This window comes from Apus apus, chromosome 4 (genome assembly GCF_020740795.1).
Source record: "Apus apus isolate bApuApu2 chromosome 4, bApuApu2.pri.cur, whole genome shotgun sequence".
NCBI classification, from domain to species: domain Eukaryota; kingdom Metazoa; phylum Chordata; class Aves; order Apodiformes; family Apodidae; genus Apus; species Apus apus.
The window spans coordinates 101,614,413-101,638,970 of NC_067285.1; the positions used below are offsets into that span (position 1 = coordinate 101,614,413).

The 24,558-nt window shown below is 38.8% G+C and overlaps 2 protein-coding genes across 4 annotated transcripts; both read right to left on the bottom strand.

Annotated features, from left to right (window-relative positions):
• Positions 1-4,423, bottom strand: TMEM128 (transmembrane protein 128). The gene is made up of 5 exons (XM_051619789.1): positions 4,290-4,423; positions 2,813-2,948; positions 1,673-1,834; positions 430-538; positions 1-217 (listed from the first exon to the last, which is right to left on the bottom strand). The coding sequence occupies exons 1-4, from the start codon at positions 4,411-4,413 to the stop codon at positions 439-441; spliced, it is 522 nt and encodes a 173-aa protein (XP_051475749.1). The 5' UTR covers positions 4,414-4,423; the 3' UTR covers positions 1-217; positions 430-438.
• Positions 4,424-15,518: 11,095 nt separating this feature from the next.
• Positions 15,519-24,524, bottom strand: LYAR (Ly1 antibody reactive). Of its 3 annotated transcripts, none has more exons than XM_051619270.1 (9): positions 24,452-24,524; positions 23,707-23,895; positions 22,652-22,766; positions 21,318-21,425; positions 19,823-19,906; positions 18,505-18,841; positions 18,130-18,234; positions 17,170-17,255; positions 15,519-16,858 (listed from the first exon to the last, which is right to left on the bottom strand). In XM_051619270.1, the coding sequence occupies exons 2-9, from the start codon at positions 23,826-23,828 to the stop codon at positions 16,724-16,726; spliced, it is 1,092 nt and encodes a 363-aa protein (XP_051475230.1). In that variant the 5' UTR covers positions 23,829-23,895; positions 24,452-24,524; the 3' UTR covers positions 15,519-16,723. The 3 variants fall into 3 exon arrangements, with proteins under 3 accessions (XP_051475230.1, XP_051475231.1, XP_051475232.1); XM_051619271.1 differs by having other exon boundaries at positions 24,456-24,501; XM_051619272.1 differs by lacking the exon at positions 24,452-24,524 and adding an exon at positions 24,252-24,327.
• Between the last annotated feature and the right edge of the window lie 34 nt (positions 24,525-24,558).

The following is a 24,558-nucleotide window of genomic DNA, read 5'->3' on the forward strand; positions in this document are numbered from 1 at the left end:
GACAATGATAAGGAAAAGAATTTTAATTTAAAAAAAAAAAAATAGAATAGAGAAGACAATTGCATATGGATGTTACTGTCTTCTCCCCTTTACTATCCAGTCAAGCAACTTCACCAAGAAGTCTTCCAGTCTGGGTAAAAGCTGCAGATATTTGGCCTGTACTCCCCAAAGCCATTCATTCCCACTAATGGTTTCTTTTCACTGTCTAGAATGGAATCTTAGAGAGAAGAGAAAAATTATACTCTTTTCCTTAGGATACTTCCATGTTCTGCTGTTACTTTATATGCCACAAAACGTCAGTACTCTAAAAGTGTACACAAAACATAGAGAAGGAATCCTGAAATGGTCTTACAATCCTTAAATGTCTAACAAAGCAGTTCACGCAACAAGATAAATAATTTTATGTGCTTAAATAATACAATTATTTACCTGAAGAACTTATCCCAGAAGTGACACAAGCATCACAACACCCATGAACTGAATGAAGAGCAACAAAGGTGTCAAAAATGACCAAGCAGGCCACAAGGCAATGTTGAAACTGGGGAAAAAAGCAGGAAGTTTTTTCTAAGTTCAATTGTTATCTTATGGAAATACCAGCCACAAAAAGAAAACACGGCACAAAAAGAAATAAAATTTACTCAGATTGGAAAAATACTCTTTTCTTTACACCCTGAAAGAAAATAAAATGAAAAGATCCCAGCATCTAATTAGTAAATTGCTAGTTTACTTCACTCTCTATGTACTGACAACTCATCTTACAACTTCAGCAACTGCTGCAGATTTTACATGGACCAAGTCCACTCAGTCCCATCAAGGGTAAACATAACCTTTACTTTCAAAACCTCAGTATATGAAGCATCTGAAAATTAACTACTCTTGATTTTTCCATGGGCATATATTGTAACCTTAATATGTACTTCTAGCCAAACAGATTTGAGTTAACTGAAGAGACAGGGGGGAAACCAACTTATTTTACAACTGAATTATAAGGAATAGGGATGTGACTAACCCTAAACTATAGGGAACCTTTATCTCCTTTTTTTTTTTTTTCTCAGCATTGCAACCAATACTGACTGACTTTTTCAGATACAACATCTAAACTTAAAGAGAGAAGCAGCTTTAATGCAGACAGCAAATAAATATATTTGCGCACACACAATTTTTTTCATTCACATGCACATTTGCTTGATTCTGATTCTTATAAACTCATAAATAGAGCAGCTCTTCAAGTACCATTTGCTGACAAGATATAAACCCTTAAAGTTCATAGAACAATAGTCAGAAATACAAATTTTGGTGTATGTTTGCTATTTATAGATTGTTTGATAAGGAAGATCTCTGTATTATAAACTAATCAAGCATAATTTCTTCTCAGCTAGAGAATATACCTTTGTCTTAATTTGTAAACCTCACAAGTAATACACTAACAAAGCTAAGGACTTCAGCTTTCCCATGCATTTTCAAGACAGAAAAGATATGGTACATCTACAAATACTCTTAATATGCAGTTTTGACAGTTGCAGCTCTTGCTTTGTGGATGAATGTTGAAAGTGGAAGAAATTATGCTACATAAAAGAATTAAGAGAAATTATATTTTTTAGACAATGAGCCAAATAACACAGATAGACTTGCACAGGTTTAGCAGAAGTTGGTACACAGTGTTCGAACTTACCAAATTGCTCCTGCAATAAAAGTAGCTGTTGTGATAGGTATCAGTGCTGGATACCGTGCATCATAGTCCAGAATTCCACGATACCACTCAAGATACAGTATGCAGAAAAAGGCAACACAGAAACATGCAGCAAATAAACAACAGCCACAGGCAAACCACCAGCTGTTGGGAGAAACCATGTTAAGTACAGTCATTCTGCAGTTTGCACATTCATCTCCATTCTAGTCTAGAGACAGAAAAGACAATACCTGTTTACTGTACATATCGGCCTAGAGATTCTGTAGGTTTTTATCTTAAATTACTTTTACAAAACAATTTTGACCTTCTGAAGTTGTCTAATATGCACTAACTCAACTGCTAACTACTTAAGTTCAATTTTGCAATGCATAATTCCTGTCATTTTTGAAAATGCAATGCAACAGGCCTTGTCAGTCATATACTATAGTGCCACACCGAAAATACTTTGTCAGTAATTAAATAAAATAGGCTCCACTACAACTGTGATTCTCCCTATAGATGAGAATACTGATTTCTGTGCAACAGAAATGTTGTAGAAAGCTTTAATCAGGCATCAAGTTTAGGAACTCTAAAATTTAGCAGACAAGAAGTGTGAGGATGTTTCTTTATAGCAGCTGAAGAAAACCATAGAGAAATACAGGATTTCAAAATCAGAATCAAGAAAACACAGGATATGTGATTATTCAGGAAGATACACTTTTGAGCCTCTTTGAGGACGTACTTCCAAGAGGACAATGGGAAAGACAACTTGGGAATAAGGTGCACTTCAATAAAATCTTAAGCTTTTCTGAATGTGCCAGTGCTTGGTCAGTCTCACAGTGAAAAAAAATGTTTCCTGATGTTTAGAGGGAACCCCCTGTGTTTCAGTTTGTGCCCAATGCTTCTGGTCCTGTCACTGGGCACCACTGAAAAGAGCCTGGCACTACCCTCCCTTCAGGTATTTGTATGCATTGATAAGCTGCCTCTGAGCCTTCCCTTCTTCAGGCTGAACAGTCCCAGCTCTCTTTATTCCTATTGTAGATCTTGTTTGTCCAAGATTTAAAACACAGTGTTCAAATGTAACAAACTGAATATGACTGTAAGATAGAAACAGAACTTTATTGGTAAGAAAAGGTACCTTACCTATCTGCTGTTTCTTTAACAGTTTTAATAAAATCAAAGTAGTATGTCACAGCAATCGATGCCAAAATCCAGAATGCAGAATGAACATTAAGTCTGGCAAGAGGCTTCCTCTTCTTCTCTACAGCTGTAGACTCTTCTGTAAATAAGAACATAATTGTAGCACTTAAACCAGTCATTAAATGGAGTATGATTATAGTTACATGATGCTTTATTATTTTAATTAATTTAACTTTGAAGATTATTATACTCAATATAATACACTTTCTATTGCATTCTAAAAAGCTCCACACATTTCCTGAGATAAATCAAACCAAGCAAGGTGCCCTCTGATAAAACAATAAAGCAGTAAAACAAAACAATCAGTACATATAGTGTCTGTGTACATTTTTAGGAAATAAACAACCAGCTGGATTTTGTCAGAGTTATTTAACTAGTTAAAAAACTCATGGTGTTATTAAAGCATTTTTATTAACCTAGCATATAGAAAGTCAGATTGGTATTTCCAATTACTAATTTATGTGTATCCTTTTATGCTAATTTTAATAACTGCAAACCTATTTCAGGCATTAATAACTTTCTTGCTCTCAACTGCAGTTAATTCACATGAGATTTTCAACTTAAGTACCAGGAGCTGTCTTGATTCACACTGCATACTTTCAGTAGGTAAACAATTGTCATCATATAGAAAAATACATTTTTTCTCTCACCACCATATATTGTTTGAGAGAATGCAAGACAACAGAGAGAGCAAATTAGAAAGCTCATTTGTGTGCATGACAGTAACCAACTAACAAACTCAGCACTTGTACACACTGGTGCCCTTGATGCTTCATACTTTGAAGGCTATCACTGGAAGTTACGGTGGCCTGAGTACCTCCAGCAGTGTAGTGTATGCCAGCTCCTCCGTGTCATGGAATCATAAAATCACAGAATGGTTTGGGTTGGAAGAAACCTTAAAGATCATCTAGATCCAACTCCCCTGCGTGGGCAGAGACATCTCCCACTAGACCACGTTGCTCAGAGTCCAGGTGAGCGCATTAAAACCTCTGATTAGCAGGCATTTTTATTTTTGATTTCCTAGATTTTTCCGGGTCTACAGAATCTTGGGTCCGGACCATTTAAGCACGTACTCTCTACCAAGAAACCCGCGGCTGCAAGTCTTTACACAGCTCACGCCTCCCTTTTCACATCCAGCTCACTGTTAGGACCAGACACCTGAGGGGGAACGTTGCAGGCTGCAGGCCAGCCGTGTCCCACCGGCTGGACAAGGCGCCCGTTCACTGAGGAGCCCCCTCACTCCTGCCGCGGGCAGGACCCGTCGCCTTCCCCCGCTCCCGCGACGGGGCAGCGCTGCGGCAGCAGGTGCTCGTCACCGCTCCGCGCCCGGGCGTTGTGCTCACACACACAGCCCGCCCAGCAGGGCCTGGCTCCAGGCGGCTGCTTCGCGCCCCGGGCCCGCGTCCCCACCGCCACCCACCGGCCGTCCCGCTTTCCCGGAATGGCGGCTGCGGCAGCAGCGGCGGGTCGCGGGGTTCGACCCTGTGCCGCAAAGGGCGCCTGAGCCTGGGGGCCGGGCCGGCCTCGCTGTCGCCGGCCTCCATCTTGGGCCGTTCCGGCAGTGACGCCAGGGCGGGGCGGGGAGCGCGGCGGCCGTTACGGCCGTTGGCGGGAGGGGCGGCGGGGCGGGCGGGCCGAGGGGGAGCGGCGGCGCCTCCGCGGTGTCTCTAGCGGGTGGTGACCCTCTTAATGGCCCAGTAATTAACCAGCAGTATCATCAGTGACACTCAGCCCCACTGAAAAGAATAAACTGTGATACGCAGCCAAGTGCGGCACTGAGGACTCTTAAGAAAAGCAAGAGAGAGCTGGGTACCTATAAATATTGTGCTCATCCCATTTTGCAAACCAGGTGCTCTTGGGGACAGACGTAAGGAAAATCCGTTTTTGTGACAGAGCAGTGGTTTAGGTGGGACAGGAGTCAAATACAAAGCTCTCCGGGGTTTCAGGGATCGTAGCACTGGATACTGCAACTCGTAACTGGAAATAATAACCATATTTACAAGACAAACTTATCTAGATAAGAGTTAAATAATAAAATAGTAAAATCGATTAAGTTCTACTGCTTAATAGATACGAAGTCACAGCAAACAAAACCTCGAAACTTGAAGCTATTGCTTTCTTGCTTCTTCACGTGGACAAATTAAAAACTACTAAATTTTATTGATAGATTAATGTTAGGTCTGGTCATTATAAGCATACTGTGAATGTAGGTACTGTTATCTTTTGGGTTGCCTTCATTAAGTAACATGGCTTTTTCAGTGGGACCTTTTTTTCTCATAGCAATGCTGTATGATGTTAAGTGGATGATCTGTGTGGTACTTAGAAATCCGGTGCTTTCTTAGATCAAATAATATGTGACAATGTTCCTACTAAGACAAAATACCACTGGCTACAGAACGGAAGTGTCATTCTCATAGATACCCGTTATGGATAGCTTTTCTGTATTATGTAATTAAGTGTGGAATTATTCAATAAAAGCTCAAATGATTATAAGGTAGATTGAAGAATAAAATATTTCAGTATGTGGGTTTTACTTAACAAAATCAAACTTATAGTCATTCTAGCTGTATATAAAGTTCGAAAAAACAAATGCTTGGTACCCTGATTATTCTTTTTGTCTTAGAAGGCAAACTATTTTGCATGAAAACAGTGGGCATGAGAAATGTGTACACTGTTCGCTTAGCATGCATTCTTGGCATATTTTGTGGCATCAACATAAAAGCCTTGCAGGTAGACGCTTCCTCTGTAGTTCCATGTTGAGAAAACTGGAAAAGCAAAAACAATGGCATGTCGGCTGTGGATAAATAATTGTATATTTTATCTGTAAACCTTTAAATGTCAGGCCATCCTAAGGTAAAAACTAACTGGTAGAAACTAAGAAGGGTACAAGTTACACTTGTTCTGACCTGCATTATTTTTAAGCAGTTCTAAACCTGTTGGGTAACTAATGACCTTATCAAAGGCCCTTTGAAGCGAATGAGAAAAAAATGAGATAAGTATTAATAAAATAAAAGATCTTCTGCATATGTAGTCTAATTATACTGTTATAGCAGGTTTCACTCAGTCAGTAGACTTACAACAGTTTAACTGATGTAATGATGAACCCTAAAAGTATGTAAGACTCAGTTTTTTCAATGTATTTTATTTTCACAACTTTTTCTTACTTTTGGTTTGAATTGTAGGTGCTGAAGTTACTGAGAATTTTACTTAATCTGTGCATTCTACAGTAAGAATAGAAATAGCACTGGCTCTTCATTTGTCACATAACCTGATATGTAGATACACTGCGTTGTATAATCTACCTGGAGATGTTATTTTTTCAGCAAAGGGGCTGCTAACAGTAATTTATCAGAAAACAAACAAACAAACAAACAAAAAACCCAAAAAAACTATATTAGCCTAAATATCCTATTGTCTGTTTTATAGATGACTGAGGTTCTAGGGTCAGGGGAAGCATGTTTATTACTGTGCATTGAGTTTTGAGTAGATTCAGCCTAAAAGATACAAGAATGAAAAAAAAAATATGAAAACTTCAGAAAGCTGAACCTTCATTTACATCTGAATTTCATGTGAAGCTTGTCACAGTGAGTAGAAATTGCGTTCCCAGCCTTAGAACGTCTCATAGAATGGCCAACCACATCACAGTCTTTAGTGACTAGAGTGATTAATATTTATTTAGTTTGGTTGACTATTTTGAAGTTAACAGCTCATGGGAGCCCCTGAGCTCTGCTTTCTTAGCAATGAAATAGAGGCTTCTTTGTTTTATTTCCTTTGAGTGAAATAATTACCTCACCCTTCACTTTCATGCTAGTGATTCAAGTAAGAAAGAAAGGAAATCTTCATGTTCTTTCCTTGCAAAACCTATTAATAGGAAATATCTTTGATTTAAACATCACAATTAGAGAAATATGTGTGCTTGAAAAGATTAAGATCTGTTAGAGTTGTTATACTGAAGCCTTCTGTTTACCTACAGAGTAGGTATTGTGCAAAGAGCTGAAATTAGAGCTTCCTTTCCCTGACTCATTATTGACCCTAACCAAGGCTGCTCATGTTCAGCGTTTGTAGAGTTGAGATGTTTTCTGTGGTCTTTTCACAGATGTTCTCTGATTCAGAAGTTATTAATGTGTTAAAGAGTAGATAGCGATCGGAGCTGAACTGAAAGTGTTACAAAATTAACAACATAATTAACAAAGCATCTAAACAATGGGCCTGTTATTGATAATTAGTTCTTGCAAGTTAAAAAATCTCTGAATAAATTTTAGGAAGCATTTTAAAATACAGTGCTTCATCTGATAAATGTATTTAACTGTCTATGAGAGGAATTTGTGAATTTGAATATTCTGTGAAGGAAGGGGTAGAGTTTGCAGCAATTTTTTTTTGTTAAGTGAATTCCTGGTCTCTCAATAAAGTGAATTCTTCCCACATTTTCAGAAAACAACTTCAGCACGTTTGTAAGTTACTTGAATGTTTTTAAAAATTCAGGTTTTGCAGTCTAGTTGGATATTTCAAAATGCATGTTCATGTTGCTTCCTGAGTATTTGCTATTTACTGATTAGTTGTTATCACGATTATTTGCAGGTAATTCTTAATAATACATGCAAGTGTAACTGGAACACGTTGCCCAGGGAAGCTGTGGAAGCCCCCTCCCTGGAGGTGTTCAAGGCCAGGTTGGATGGGGCTTTGAGCAACCTGGTCTAGTGGAAGGTGTCCCTGCCCTTGCAAGAGGGTTGGAGCTAGATGTTCTTCTAGGTCCCTTCAAACCCAAACCATTCTAAAACAAAACAAAACAAACAAACAAAAACAAAAAACACGGTAGCTTTTTCTGTTCCTTGACTGGTTACATAAAAATTTTAGAATTAGACTTCCCAATTAAATTCTCACTTTTAGAAAGTCAAATAATTTTTCTAGTATTCTACCAAATATTTGTAACTTTTTCCCCATTACAAAAGTCAATAGCTAAATTAGGCTAAATGTCCGTTCACAAAAGATCTGATTGGAATATTCTTAATTTCTTATCTAAGTAGGACTAGCTCCTCTCTCCATGTGTTCCCTTTTAACTGAAGTAAGTGGGATACAATGTAGGCATATTCTTAATTTTGAGTAATGGTTGTGCATGTACTCTGTGCTTTCTGTTCATGAACTAAATAATAAAGCGTGTAATAATCTGCTGCTTATCTTCCACTGTTAGGGGTAAAAGGGTTGGATGGGTAGATATTTTCAATCCCTTATTAACTTTTTTCTTGGGCAGAAGCTTTGCATATCCTCTTTTACACTGAGTGAAAAAGTAAATACAAAGCCTAACTCATCCAGGTAAGAAAAAAGCTTTCAAATAGTACTACAGTTCACTTGCTTTCATCTACCGTTCTCTTGATTGTTTTAAATTTGGTACAATGGAAAACATCAGCAAAGGACTTAAAAGCACTTGGTATGAATAACTCAATGCGGATCTGAAAAACAACTAAAGGTTAAAATTCAATCGACTCTGAATGTGGTACATATACAAACAATTGAACTCCAGTTCAATTCTCATGGAAGTATTAGATTACAGAGCAGCCCTGAAATGACCCTTTAGGAAGGAAACAATACATATAATAGCGTGTTTGATACCAAGAATGCCCTATATATAAGCATGCAAGCGTTTGAACTTCAGGAAGGAGAAGAAAGCAGAAAAGATAAAGGCAGTTTAAAAGGTGAAGAAGGCATCTAAGAGAACAGGAAAAGAATGTACCCCATAATGTCATCAGATTTATCTAGCTATATTACTCGTCACCTGGAAAGTTGCCTGCAAATTACAAAAACTTAGCTGGTCCAGAACATTAATCTGAAGAATCAATTTGATGGAAGACTATTTCAACACCTTCAGTTGTCCTGATTAGGTAGCTTCAATGTTTGACTCTTGACTTCTACTATAATCAGAATTAAGAGTATAAAATGAGAAGACTGTTCATTCCAGCTTGGATCTTCCAATGTGTGAACAAAACCCTTGAAATAAATCTGGATATTCCATTCTCCTAGAAGTTGCTTCCTGCTTTCTGTCCTAAATAGTTTACTGAGTTCAGTTTCACTAACTATGCCTACTTTCTTAGGGAATACAGTGGCTCTCAAAATGTTTTCCTAAGACTACAGTTTAATGATACAAAGCACTTGGCAGCAATACTCCAGCTCTAATTGTTCTTGACTACTCAGTCCTCAGTAGTGGTATATAATACCTCTCAGTTTGTGGATTTGATCTGGTTTTAAAAGCCTGCAAAAATGCAGATGTGGGAGGGTGGGGAAGGGAACACTTGGGAATTACTGATTTCCTCACTGAGGAAACAGTCTGTGCAACCAGGCATCTGTAACAATATGACAAAAATTGCAAACAGGATATTTAGGAACATCCTAAAGGTTTTTTGGGTTTGTTTTCTTTTTAACAATGAAGATCACAGATCTAATTCACACAGGGAAGACTGTATCAATTGTGTATCAATTATCCAAGTTTATTGTTCATCAAACATTTGCTCTACAAGAGTATTGCTTTTTTTAGGCATGACATTTTATTTCTGTATTGATAGAGGTTAGCATTTTTTTAGGCTGTGGTAGCATTTAACTAGTGTTTTGGAGGTGGTCTAGTGTCCCCACTGCCTGTGATGTGACTGCAGTAATGAAGCAGGGACAGAGCTTCTTGGGCACATGGACCTCACTGTTACAAAACCTCTCAGCAAGATGATCTAGACAAAAAGGTCCCTGTGCACTGCAGGAGGAGCTGTCTCTTCAAACCCCACACATTCTGTGATTCTAAGATTGGAAAATACAGGTAATTTTCAGAATGCGTTCAACATGAAACATGCCACTGATGTATATAGTGTGGAATTCAGCTGCTGCTGTTTGCCTGGATAAAACTTCTGTGGAGCTTTGAAAAAAAAAATTAGCACAAAAGAAAGCTTTTACATGCTTCGTTCAGGTTATAAGCATATTTTCTTTACCATCATCCTTATGTCCATTATGACTTAAGCATCCTGTAGGGTCGATTTTTCATATATTCTGATCTGGTATTGTAATTGGGTAGAGTTAGAGGGAACTCTGACAGAGGGCTGTACTGTCGGAGAGAGAAAGGAGGAAAGAAAGGTGTTGGCTGGTATGGAAGCTAAGTACCTCACTTTGAAATTTTACCTGTAGAATGGTTGTACAATGCCTGTTACTGTTTCAGCTAATCTGCTTAACATGAACAGGTCTTCAGGAACATAGACTGAGTTAATATTTTTTTCTTCTCATAGAAAACTTTCCCAGTTCTAAGCCATGAAACCACTTAAGTTCTGAAAGTTGATGAAAAAAGTTGAACTTTCAAAGGCAGGTGAGACAGAATCGTAGCTTATCTTGCACACACACAAAAAAAATAAAATAAAAAATTTGCTCTCTTATCGCCTTAATAAGGGTGATGTTACAGCTTTGAAAGTTTCTGCATGAGATCATATATTGGGTCTCTGTGTCCTGTGGTCATCAGCTCTAAGCCACTACTCATGTCAGAGCCTGACTACGTTGTACTGATGCAATCAGATTGTAGTGCCAGGTGGGAGGATTGGTTTTCACTGGGAGAAAAAATGAAGTACTCTAATGCACCAGTACAGTGGAGGCCTGAGCACAACAAATAAGTAGCTGTCCTTTGAAGCTTTTTTCTTTCGGTGATAAAAATCCCTGTTAGATGCTATGCTATATTTTAAAGACAGACACTAGCCTTAAACAATTGACTAATTTACAATACTACTTCCTGCCCACCCCCTGCCACCAAGACACTCAATTTCCAAGACACTCTTGTAAAAAGTAAAATTTTAGTTTTAGCAGTGACAAATATTTTATTATGGAAATATGTTACACTGCTTAGAAGATCAACAAAACAAACATCTTCTGGAACATTTTATAATGCTATGATACTATTATCTGATGCTTTCTTAGCAGTTTATTGACTGTTGACATTAACAATGGCTGCTAAACATAAAATTTGTGGGGGAAAAAAATCTGCTGGTTTTTGGGTTTGGGTTTTTTTTTTTCAATTTGTATTAAAAGCGAAGTGAAGCTTTATATAAGTATTATTTTGCACTGATTTTTCAGTGCCCTGACCCATGTTACAACAAAGAAATTTCTGTGATTTACAATACTGAGTGAATACTGGAAACCTCTAAATTGTTAACATTGATTTTACCTGTTTTCACAGATCAATTTGAAACAGAACAAGTGTAAAATATTACAAATTAAATATTTAATATTATGATTTTTTTCATACTCTAACACTTAAATACCCAGCTTTTGCTAGTAAAATCAGGACTGTATTTACATTCTCATTTATTGAGCTTATCTGTACAAACTACATTATAATACTAGCTTTAATGGTATCAATTCATGCAGCTAAACAATTAAATGCACAAAAATAGAGTTGACACCTGTGCTACCTTATCTTCATTTTTAAAATTACATTATTTTACAGTAGCTTTTCTGCCTCTGCAAAAGTTTGGAGGAGCTTCCTCTCTTTTCCTCAGAATCTAGAGTGGTAGCTGCAAGGTAGTAAAGCCCTTTTCTGAATATTAGTGTTGGTTGATTGCAGATGAGAAAAACAACAAAAGGTGCATGTCAAATCATTCTGCCACTGCAGGGTCAATGTCAATAATACCCCTTTGAAAGAACAGAGAAGTAAAATAGTGGGAAAGGTAATGACACTCTAGAAATACCTTGTCTAAAGAACTCGAAGAGGTGCTGCTGACCTTCAGGGTTGCTGCTGAGACCTTAGATGAAAGATTATGAACTTTCTGGTTCATCATGTGCCTGTTGTCACATGTATTTAAAACATCAATCATGGATCATATCTGTGGGCATCAAACTTGGCAGCAATGGCAACGGCACTGGCTTGCAGTAGTCCATTGCCAGGATAAAATATGCCATCAGCAAACCATTTCAAGTACTGCCAGCTAGATCTTCCTTCTTCAAATGCATGCATGCATGGATGGATGTGTCACATTCCAGAAAGCTGGAAAAGCTTGTCAGATCCCAAAGTACAAAAGTACAGGGAGCAAAGCAGCAGGTGCAACAATACAACTTTATTGAACAAACATGGCATTAAATTTTGGTAGGCATGGAAACCATAGCCTGGGTTAAATCTTAGAAGGATCCTTAACTTCAATTAGAGAGACAGAGGGAGAGAGAGAAAAGAAGTGGGAAGGAAAGGATAGTAAAGCTGAGATAGTTAAGTCATCACCCAAGGATCCAGTGGCATCCTGTTGGTCCAGAAACAGAGGGGTGATGGTCCAATTCTAGGAGGCACTGGGGCCAGTACCTCTCCTTCTTTTATAGAATGTGTTTCTTGCTGCACCACAGCTGTCGACCAGTCATAGTGCATTTCTTGCTACGTCACACTGGTTGACCATTTGTTGTTCTAGTCTAGACGTTCTGCTGGGTGTTGTGTTCTCATTGGTAGGCTTGTTGTCTGAACAGGGGTCTTCCAGGGAGAATTCCCAAAAATCCCAGCAAACAAGACTGACCCAGAGGACCTCCAAACAAAAGCAGAGGAAAGCTGCCTCTCCAGCACATGCACAGACATCTACATGCCCAGGTCTCCTCCTCTAGTCCTTCAGATTGTTTCAAGAAGAAACTTAACACGTGCCATCTGTCACAGGATGTCAGTCCTATCATTTGTTCTTGAAGGTGACAACCCCCAAAGTCATTCAGATTATGATTTGAGAGCTTTTAAGTCAAAGTAATCATCTGACCTAGATCAGATAATAATGCTTAATGAAGATATTAATTAAACTGCATGCAGGTGCTTGGCATGTTTGCATATCATCGCTGTTACTTGTGCCTTGCTGTTCTCTTATACTGTCTGGAATTATTTTTAAACATTCCATGCTCTCTGAATGCTGACAATAAATTGATACTGTTATCCTCTCACATTTGGTAAGTTTTAAGGTAAATCACCTTCCCTCCCACTTAAAAAAAGAAAAAAAAAAAGCATCCAAGGTACGTAACTGCATTGCAAGAGATCCATGGGATTTAAAAAAATACTGAGAAATATGCTGATTAGTCAGTGAACAGAAATTACATAGGTTTTTGTTTTATGAAATATTCTGAATGGTCTGCGAAGGATTATGCCTTCCTCTGAAATCATTACCACTAAACTGGCAGCTTTAAAGAAGAGGGTAACTCCAGTCTGATCAAGAAATCATTAGTTGCAAGCAGTAAATTAAAGCTTAAATCTCTTGTAAGTGGAAAAGCCAATTTCAGTCCTCTGAGTAATCTATTAATTCTAAATAACCTATTAATAGCCTAATGACAAAAACACAGAGGTTTTTGTTGTGTTTTTTTACTGGAGAGCTGCATGTCAATAACACTACTATGCATGGGCTTCAGTAGTGCTTGAAGTCACCTGTTAAAGACTTACCTACCGTACTGCAGTACTTCCAGGAACACTCAGAAAGGAAAATATACCTACAAAGCACATTGCTCCCCCAAATCCTGCTTTCTGCAACAGGCTAGGAAAAGGTAATACTCCTATAGCAATGTACGATGAGGTAATACTACTGTAATTATAACAGGACTCCTGCTAGTGACCATCAATAACAAGGCATTAATTTGCTCCATGTCTGCCAAACTATTAGGAAAAAACACTGGTAGCTGGTACTCTTTTGGCCTTTACACAGGGAAGGAAAGAGTAAGATGCAAAAGTCGCATGTACTGCTACCCCATGTGGGCATTACAAGCACAGCCATGGTACTGCAGAGGGGAAGTTGTGATTTTGAACCATTAAGAATCACAAGTTACTGCAGAAAAATATTCCAAGGTCAAATCTTACTCAGATAGCTTGTCTGCACACCAGTGATCTGATATTCCTGATTTTCAGCTTTGAAGGGATGTGTGGCATTTCTAAACATTTGGTCTGTTGCTTCACTTCAGAGATGCCTGTAGTGATCACTGAAGTAAACCCTGAGCATCAGACACTAGAACTCTGCAATGACACAAACCGATTATCTGCTTATCAATTAGTCTGAATAAAAAGAACTTTTGTGTAACTTCAGAAGTTCTTTTACACTGTGCCATCTGATACACATCAGCTTGTCTGTTTTCACGAGCAGAAACTGTCACATTCCCAAGCCATGAATGGTAACTGGTAACATTCCAAAGCAAGAATTTATTTTTAATTTATTTTTAAATCCATAGCATAAACAATCCAAACTGTCCTTACCAGTTTGAAAAAGGGAAGCAGATGCAGCTGTTAAGTTCATGAGCACATCAAGAAAACAATAGGCCTTTATTGAAAAAAATGTGCAGGTAATGCAGACTGGTAACAGTGGTATGGCCAGTGGTGCCATTACAGAACTCCCTGAGCAGAGAACGCTTCTGCCACCCTCCTCAGAAACCAACCTGAGCTGCAGGTACAACACACTCCTGCAACAAGGCAGCTGGAACCAGCTGGCTGGTGAGAGCACAGGCAGAGCAGTAAGACAATCCTGGCCTAGGGACATGGGGCTGGTATTTGGAAGCATAGGATAGAAAGAGATTTTAAATCCTAGTTTGAGAGCAGGGAGAAGAGGATGGAGGTGCCGAGAATTAGCAGCCACAATGGTAGGAGCTGCTGACTGTGCCCACAACTGCTGCTGTAATCACAAGAACTTAGGCTGGCACCAGCAAAAGTTCAGCAAATGCAATTTCTCTCTATGTCAAAATAGAAGGTGAAAAGTATAAGAAAATGGCATAATTTGCAACCAGTTCTAAACAAAACCAAATAAAACCGGTAACAATTAGTGTAAGAAAACTATTTAGGATCTTATTGTAACAGTATTTGTTGTAAAATCAATGCAGTGAAAAGACTAAAAACTGTTTATGTAACTCCATCCTGGGCTGTATCAAAAGAAGTGTGGCCAGCAGATCGAGAGAGGTGATCCTGCCCCTCTACTCTGCCCTGGTGAGACCTCACCTAGAACACTGCATCCAGTTCTGGTGTCCCCAGCACAAGAAAGATGTGGACCTGTTGGAACGTGTCCAGAGAAGGGCCACGAAAATGATGCAAGGGCTAGAGCAGCTCTTATGAGGACAGGCTGAGGGAGTTGGGGTTGTTCAGTCTGAAAAAGAGAAGGCTCTGGGAGGACCTCACAGTGGCCTTCCAGTACCTGAAGGGGGCCTACAGGAAAGCTGGGGAGGGGCTTTTTACAGAGCTTGCAAACAAGGGGTAACAGTTTTAAGCTGAAAGAGGAGAGGTTTAGGTTAGAGATCAGGCATAAATTCTTCAGTGTAAGGGTTGTGAGACACTGGAACAGGCTGCCCAGAGATGGTGTGGGGGCTCCATCCCTGGAGGTGTTCAAGGGCAGGTTGGATGAGGCTCTGAGCAACCTGTTCTAGTGGAGGGTGTCCCTGTCCATGCAGGAGAGTTGGAACTTGATGATCTTTAAGGTCCCTTCCAACTCAAAACATTCTATAATTTGATATTAATTTCCATTAATTGGAAAACCTGGCTCAAACCAGGACACAGGGACAAGGACTTAATCTTTTGTATGTCCTTCCTTAAATTAAAAACAAAGAAATCTAAGCTTTTAAAGTGTTCAAACAAGTTCTTATGTTCCTCCACGTCTGTAAATAAATTTTGCTCTATTTGTCTCCAAAGCCATTGTCATGAATTGACAACAAACGCTTATTGAAGAGATCTTAAATTTATTAGGTATTTTCATTACAAAATTTATAATAAACAAGTATGTACTCAGAAAAACTGGACCCAGCATATTAAAGAGTATTTTTGTTCATATTTATACTTTTAATACATTTAATATTTCTATAATTTCAGATACTTTAATTATGGAGTTTTAGAAAAGTGTGTCTACTTCAAATCACTATGCAGGTTTCCAAAATACCATGCTATCTACTACAAGAAATTTTCACTGGCTTTCTTGTACTGTTTTTAACAGATTACTTCACAGTAGGAAAGTCCCTATCTAGAAGTATTTTACATTTCATTAAAGCCCTATAAACTTCATGTAACTTTGCCCAGGCAACTCTGTGTCTTACATATGTGTAACATTGCTGGCATGCCTAAATTGTTTTGGTGACTGCAATATAACTGCCTCTTCAATTTTTCTATCATTTGTGGGTTTATTATAAAATCAAAGTGGCAAGATTTATCATATTTAAGGTGGTGTTTAAAAGTAATTTATTTAATCAGTCAATTTCTAGTCCCTGTGACCACTGACATTGAAGGCAGTTGCATTACTAATTAAAACATTCAATAGCTATGCATATACAGGTAACTCAAGTCTTCAGATTTTCACCGAATGTGCAATATTATATACACAAATTTGACAGACTATTATGCATTTTACAACACAAAGTTAACAGATTATTAAAGCCTGCATATATTAACTATAGTGCATGCAGGGCATATCAATCATACCATTCTGAATTTTAGCATAAAAGAACACTTACTCCATGATGGGGTTTTGAATATGAAAATTCTACTTGCTCTTACAATAGTTTCTGCAAAAAGTCACACAGCCCAGGCCCTGATAAACATTCATGCCTATAGATTGTATATAATTATATATACAACACTATATATAATTATATAATAGATAATAAAATTATCCCAGAATTTTATTTAAGAATTTTAATACAGTAGGCTTGTACAAAAAATATACATTTTCCATAAAATCAAAAAATAAAATATCTGAAGATGTTCTGTGATAAATCTAGAAAAGGAGGACAAATACAGTCTTAAAAATTAAATTCTCCTTTCACATACACAATTTAAATGGAGACCACTGTATGATATTTGTACAGCTGACAAAAGCATTTGACTCAGTCTGAAAGATTAAAATACAGAGGTTATGAAAAGTATGCAGACTCTTATTTCAGGAGTTTAACTTTGTCCTTTAAAACTTTAAATTTGGGATTGTTGTTCACTTTCTTGTTAAATATGACTAGAATATCCTCTTCTGATCTGTGTTGCTCACCAGCTACTGCGTAATACTGAGCTATAACCTGCACAAAGACAGAGGAACAATTTTGAGTTAGTGAAGATGATTCCACTTTAAGCAATAATACATTCCTGTTAGGGTATTAGAAGTCGCATGGAATCTATTATGCAATTACTCCTTTGCAGAATGAACACTGCATTTCTTCTGTAGTCCAGTAAGCAATAAAGAACATGTCCTTCAGCTGACATTCTGTCAACTGATATTCTGTTAAATAATGTCAAACTTTTTTTGCTTATGAGAGGATTTTATGAGCTTAAGGACTGCACAAAGAAATTTGAAGATCAAAGGAGAATAAAAAACCATGTTGTACAGTACCTTTTTTCTTAGTTTTTTAATTGAAATTTCATTGTCTGGAGCCTGTTTCAGAACAGCTTTGATGGTTCCCTTCCAGTTGAATTTACCTAGAAAATAATTAGGTGTACAACATCATTAGTAAATGTGGGTATTTCCAGGTGGTCTTCTCTAGTAGCAACCAGCCTTCAGGCTCCTAACTTTGGAACCAGTTCAGCTACGACAGTTCATTGTTATCTTACGGACCCTACAACAGCAGGGTGTCTTGAGCATAAGGTCAGGTAGGCTGTTAGTGAAGATTATGACATGAACCAACATAATACTTGGAACAACCGGGGTCAGGATTGCTTCTTCTTAACTGATGTGCATCAGCTATTAAGCAGCAACTCTTACCTAACATAGGAAAAGTGGGGTAGATCCTGTCTCCTCAACTTTACAGCACAGGTAGTGAATTTCACACAGTACCCAACTTCAGAGGTCATTAATTGGTAGTTTCCAAATAAACAATCTCTGTGTTCAAGAGCAGACATTTCCCAACAGTAACAGTGTGTTGGATGGCAGGCCTATGTTGTTTTATCCAAGCATAAACTAAGGTCAAACACAGCTGAAATCTGATTTATAGTTCACTGAATGAAAATGGGGATATGAGAGATACAAGGAAATGTAAGAGAGATAGTGAAGAGACCTGCTGTGGTGAAACAAACATGCCAAAGTCCTCACTGCCCAGTGCAAGCAAGCACAGCCAAAGGTTGCCAGCACAGCAGAAGCAAAAAGAGAGAAGGAATTCAGCATCAGGTGTTTGCTAAAGAGTAGCACAGGCTACTTGCTCTGGAACAGGTATGTATACTGAACATACAGATGTGTATGTATAGTGAGGCATAATTTATTTCATGGCTGGCTGCAAAAACACCCTTTTATATTCTGCACTAGGTCTTTCACAGAATAGTTTTGCAAATATCTAATAAACTTGCCCTTTAAGAATACCTGTATCTGTTCCCATATGTTCTTCACTGCCATTGGTGTTTTCTGTTTCCAAGTCTTCTGAGGTGTTTTCAGTTTTCTTTCTCTTTGTTGTGACATGAGGTTCCTCTAGAGATGGAATTGAATAAACATATACAAAATAAAGCAACTAGAAGAAAAGTTCTGATGTGATCCAAAGTTTCTGTTCTTGTAACACGAGTTTATATTTGCTAAGAAGTTCAGATTATATAAAAGAACTGTGCAGCTACAGTGTTAAAAAATTATCTTTTATGTGTAACTTACTACTTAAAAAACTATATTTAGGTAATTATTGACCTTTGAGGCATTGAGAAAAAGCATCTTGAAAACAAACAGGAATACAAGGTGTAGGATGGATACCTTCTGCATGTTTATGTTTGCGCTTCTTTACATTTGTTTGCTTTTCTATTTCCCTCTGATGGCCATTCCCATTTATTTCAAATTCATTCTCCAAGCTCTCCTTTCTGTTTTTTGACTTTTTGCTCTTTTTTACTTCTGACTGGTTTTCTAATTTCAAGTCTTTTTTCTCCTTTTTTTGGTTCTTTTGTCTCTCTTCTTTTCGTTCTCTCTTATTCTTTTTCTTCTCAGTTTTGTCATCTGCAATTCCATTTTCTTCTGCCATTGTTTCTTCCCCAGTTTCTGCAGACTGCCCCTCTTGTTTCTGTTGTGGTTTGCCTTGTTCTTTTTCACTTGAAATCTTTTGTTGAAAGAGAGATTATTACAATTTTTACAAGTCTTTTTTGACATTGCAACTATTCTCTACTACATCATTCATGAAGAACACTAATATCCTGAATCCGATTACATTTTTTACATGTGGTGACACCAGTTACCTGACAAATAGCACTAGTGTGGATGATTCTTCTTTTAACTTAACAGCCTAAATGCTAATTACTTTCACATTACAGAAGAAATACTGTCTTACAACACATACAATTTCTGTTTGAAATAATCGTCCATGTCTTTTTTTAACGTATTTGCTAAATGTAATTAAGGGAGAGACAACTTTCATTTACGCAGATAAAAACACAGCATATTACAGCAAGATACAGAACCTATTCCCAAATATACAGCCCTTGATTAACAATCTCAGCTTTGCCATCCAGCTCCCTGTCTTCGGATATGTCTGGGACAACAAACTATTGCTGTATAATGTCAACAATGGCACTGCTGGTTGTTGTAATTGTACTTTTCTCACCTTAATGTATCTGGTTTACTTTTAATATTCCTAGGTGTATTTTATTGTAGAAAACTTAATATATCAATGAACATTTTTATATTTAAATTACACTGTAATTTTAATAATTATACATGAAAGACAATTACTGAAATGTTAATGTGGCTATTTTAAAAGTGTGCAGTAAAAGCCTGGAACCAAAGATAAAGGTATTTGTTCCCTTTCCTTGTGTACTACTAGCATAAACTAAAGTTAAATTAGCCTTCCAATTAATACAAAATGTCAGCTGTGTTCAAGTTTTTAATCACAACCAGCCCAGTATGCACAACTACTTCAGCAATAGTATGTTCCACAAATTAGCAATTTAGTCTAGGAATATTACATTATAGCATAATCCATTGTTACAATGGGAAACAGTATTTCTGCTAACATCTACAAAGGGAGCCTGAAAGGTTTTCCTTTTTTTTACTGCATTCCTATTGTGCCTCTAACTTAACTTACATTTCTGCTTGCTTCAGAGAAAATATTCCACACCTGGTCTTGCAAAGTGCTATCAGAAATTCTCAAACTGTTCTTCATCCAATTCTGTGCAGGAAAGAAACCAACAATAACTGAAACACTGTGTATCTTATATTTTTTTCTTGATTACGACATAGTTTGCTCCTATTTTTATTTTTCATTTAAGAATCTAATAACTTCTTCTGGTTAAGAACTGGTTAGACATTTACTCTGCATTAATCTCTTCAGCCTCCATGCTAAACTGTTCAGCGTAACATCAGCGTACAGTTACGGGGCTGTACCATACCTCTCAATTACCTCACCAATAGTAAGCCAGAGGAGCTAAATATATAGAAAAGATAATTCCAAAGGTTTTGAATCCAGCTGGTTATGTTAATGTCCTAACAAACCTCCTGCAAAAATCAAGGAACTGCTCTTATTTATTTGGTTGGTTTTGTACTGGACAGACAGATGATCATGCTCCTAAACTGACACCTTAGTTTATTACAGAAAAGTAATATTTAAGCAAATATCTCAATGCAAATATTTGAAAGCTGTTTGGGATATTGCAGGAGTTCCTGCTGAGAAACAAAACAAAGCAGTAAACTTCTAATATGCTCACATTACCAGCAACAGATCAACTTTCGAGGACGTGGAATAAGTAAAATCTATTTTAAAGATGTTTGCATTGCAATGAAAATCCCTGGAAAGGAACAATGAATTGCAAAAACTTTTAATCTTCCACTGCAACATATCTTGCCAAAATAAAGAGGCTTCTGGACAGTATCACTTTCCCTGCTTAAAACATTACTTTTGTAGAAAAGTATCCTCATCTTCAGCTTGCTAGCACCCATTTCAGTGCAGCTCTATTAGGTTCTATTTGAATGCTCTGGAAGCAATCATCATCTCTCAGACTTATGATCTGAGACACACAGTGTTCTTAAAAAAAAAAAAAAAAAGCCAGCCTGTCAATAATTCTTTAGTGATACCACATAAAACACTTGGATTTTGCTTTGGTTGTGATGCAAAGTTTAGTGAAACATGCAGTGTGGGAGATTCTGTCAGAATGTTGAGCAAAAGGAAAACTCTCAATACAGTATCTTGCCTTTAGCAGGAAAAAACAAAGTCATAGAAATAAGAATCCTTTAAAAGTATTGAAGAGTATTGGTATTGAAGAGTATTGAAAAGTATTAAGAATTTGGACATTCAATAGACATGGCAAACAAGAAAAAAAAAAAGGTATTAAAAAAAAACAACCCTCCAAAAGGAGATAAAAGTTCAAATGGTGAGTCTCTGGCTTAACAGGTCATGAAAATGGCACACAGACAGTCCTTTAGGCAAGGAGACATTGCCTGTTCGAAACTCAGCTATTATATCTATTTGCCAATGCCCAAATAAGCAATTTGTCCCACATTTGTTAAAGAAGAGCAGCATTTCCTAAGTAAGTCTATTTTCAAGCTCAATACATGGATTTCTACAACCCTCTATTAAAACTTACCTGGAACTTTACTTTTTTTCTTGGAATATTATCAAAGACACGCATTTGCTCCAGAACGTTCCGCACTTTAGGGCTTATGTTTGGCTTCTTCATTACTTCATGAATTCTCTGAATGAAGAAAAACAGAACTAACTCAGCAAAGAAGCATAATGATCAAATGATACAAGCGAGATATGCAAGTCAGAAACACATTGGTCAGGAATCACCCAGTACTCTTGACTGTATAGCTTGCCCAAAAAACCTGTTCAATACACATGGGAAAAACACTAACCTTTTATCATAGATCGTAAGATGGCTGAAAGTTCTCTATATAAATATTTACAGAGTAAGCAGAGGAAAGCAGGCCTGCTCTCTAATGCTTTCTGATGTACAATTTACAACCTGTAATACTGTATCACAGAGGGAATACTTGCAGCATGAAAAAGACCTGCACTGGGAAAAGAAACTGTCAACCAATTAGCTTCTGCAGACTTCTGGAGCTAACTGTGAAAAATCGGGCTAACTTTGAGGCCACAGTTTGACATGCATTTCTTGTGGCAGCAGTATCAGCTTCAACAACCATGAATTCCCATAAAACAGCTCAGGCATATTCCTATGCTACAGGTGCCAGCACAAGAGAACAGATGTTAGGCCAGCGCCTTGTGACAACTACCTGAACAGCACTGCTGCTGGTGGGGGAAAAAAGGCTCTGAGCTTCCACTTATTTAAAGAAGTAGTCACTGGAGAGCCTTCCTGTGCTTCTGAAAATCTGTTTAGTGAAAGGTTTTCTGGATATGTTAAGACTACCAGAAAAGGATGCCCTAAATAAATAAATAAATAAATGCAAAGGAGTAAAGGACACAGAAAACATCATTACGACACAGAATAAATCTGGTTCATCCATATCATGAATAGTGTATGTAGCTCTTGTAACCTCATTTCACAAGGATACAGTAGAACTAGGAAGACTTCAGAGGACCAAGGACATAATTTACATATGAAGAACAACCAAGCAGGATGGGACTTTCCAGACCAGAAGAGAGAGAGAGAGATGGGGAGGGACACCTGACAGAGGTCTACAAAAGCATTTGTAGCATCATGAAGGTGAACAATGATCAATGTTTCTTTGTATGCAAGAGCAAGGGAACATGAAATCAAACTAGCAAGAGAGAGATTCAAAACAAACAAAAGGTGTGGTTCCTACCAGGATAAGCAATAGACCTACCAATGAATTGCCAAAATAAGAGATGTGGATATTGGAAAAAATAGATCTCTGGTTTGACCTGATATAACTTCTCTTTTAACAATTATAAGCCACGGCTATTTATCACATCTTTATATAGTATCAACATTACCTGAATCCACTCCTGTTGTTTAGCATCTCCTTTGTTAGTTTTGGCTTCAAAATCCTTTCCACCGTATTTCTGGTCTTCACTTAGGCACTTCACATGTTCCTTATAATCATCACCCCTGAACACACAAAATTTTTAACTATAGCTCACTTAAGTGTTCCAGCCCTTCAAACCATGCAAGACTCACATAAATCAACAAGCTGAAGTAACAAATGGTACCGTCTATCATTTAAACATGAATACTGTCAACATTTACATGAGTAAAGTTTGACATGCCCGAAGTACATGCATATGTGACTGCTGACATTTCTGCCATGCTACAGCCTTGAGTGAAAATTCCTGACTTGCAAATCAGATCTGAGTCTTTAGCATACTGCTTCTTGTATCAATGACTATAACTTCTGCACATTTGTATGTGCAATGTAGGCTCAGCTCTTAACGCACCTCTGTGTTACTACTGCCACTTACGCATTCTAAAATTAGAAAAGCAGGTGAAAAATGCTTGCAAAAACCTAATTCCTAAATATAGATACACTAATGTGGTGGTGTAATTCTGACCAGTGTGTAAGTGCCCCCTAAAAGGAACAAATAACACAGATCTCGGTCTTTTGTCAGTGCAGTGCTGGAAAGCATAATAATTCTCTGAGGACAATCTAACTTCCTTATGCAAATTAATATATTTATATTTTGAAAGCAGACAGCAGCACTGCCTTCTTCTGAGTTCTGACAAGTAACAACCAAACTCAGAATTGTTTTGTGTTATTGCCAATCTTACTCTCTCTGCAGCAGCAGAACAAGTACCAGTTGATCGGAGCTGAAAGCGGTGTCACTCAGCACCCCGAAAAAAGAAACTGCAACTTTGTTTAACGTGTGGTTTAGTTGTCTTTGTCGTTCAAACTGGGATGATTACGCTTCAAAGTACACAAAAACATGTATAATTTTTAAAAAAAAACATATTAATTACTCAGAAATTAGCAAATTTAATTCTAGCACACCATGGGAAAATCTTGTGACAGCCACTGCAGAGCGAGCAAGGCTACTTCCCACTCTTTACCCACCAGAAATCCTTGCCACAATCCATGCAAGAAAGGCACTGACAGTTTCTGCAGATGTTCACGTGTTTCTCCACCTGTGCTTTCTTCACCGATTCTCCACAGGCACTGCACGTGAACACCACCATCCTGGCCAGCACTCAGCAGCTCCTACAAACTGGGCACAATCTTCTTCCTGCCCACACAAGCACAGCCCTAGAAGAACGAGATCACAGAATGGTCTTGGTTGGAACAGACGTTCAAGCCCATCAAGCCCAACCCAGCCCTACAAGTCCACCACTCCAAGTCCCCGAGGGGCCATCAGCACGGCTCTCCAATTCCTCCCGGGACGGACGGCGCACCCGCCGCCCCGGGCAGCCGGTCCCAGCGCCCGGCCGCCCTTCCCGAGGAACGCCGGGGCTCTTCCCTTAACAGCCGCCCCGCACACCCGCAGCCTGCGAGGGGAGCTGCGCTCGGCGCCCACCACCGGGAGGCCCGGCAGCCGCTTTCCCGGGGCGAACCCCGTCCCGCTGCCACCTCGAGCGCAGGAGACACCAGCAACCCCCGCACACCCCGCAACGACGCGGGTCGCGCCTCCCGCAGCAGCCCGCCCGGGGGGCCCGGCCGGAGGGGCGGGAAGGCCGGTCTGTCTGTCTGTCTGTCTGTCTGTCTGTCTGTCGGTCGGTCGGTCGGTCGGTCGGTCGGGCCGCCCCCCCCGCTTCCCTCCTCCCCCCCCCCCCGCTGCACCCCTCCCCGCGCGCGCCCCCGCCACCTGCCCCGCCGCCTCCAACGGTCGCCCCGCGCGGCACGTGCCGCCCCGCCGCCGCCTCTGCGCCTGCGCGGGCCCCGCCCCGCCGCGGAAGCGGAAGGAGCGGCGGC

Excerpts from the sequence above, each read along its gene's own strand:
- LYAR (XM_051619270.1), bottom strand. The coding sequence starts at position 23,828 with ATGGTGGTGTTCACGTGCAGTGCCTGTGGAGAATCGGTGAAGAAAGCA. Across the intron at positions 22,767-23,706 it reads GATTGTGGCAAGGATTTCTG|GGGTGATGATTATAAGGAAC; the intron begins GTGGGTAAAGAG and ends TTGTGTGTTCAG. Across the intron at positions 18,842-19,822 it reads TCTCTGAAGCAAGCAGAAAT|ATTTCAAGTGAAAAAGAACA; the intron begins GTAAGTTAAGTT and ends TTTCAACAAAAG.
- TMEM128 (XM_051619789.1), bottom strand. The coding sequence starts at position 4,413 with ATGGAGGCCGGCGACAGCGAGGCCGGCCCGGCCCCCAGGCTCAGGCGC. Across the intron at positions 2,949-4,289 it reads CCGGGAAAGCGGGACGGCCG|AAGAGTCTACAGCTGTAGAG; the intron begins GTGGGTGGCGGT and ends TCTTATTTACAG. Across the intron at positions 539-1,672 it reads TTTATTGCAGGAGCAATTTG|TTTCAACATTGCCTTGTGGC; the intron begins GTAAGTTCGAAC and ends TTTTTTCCCCAG.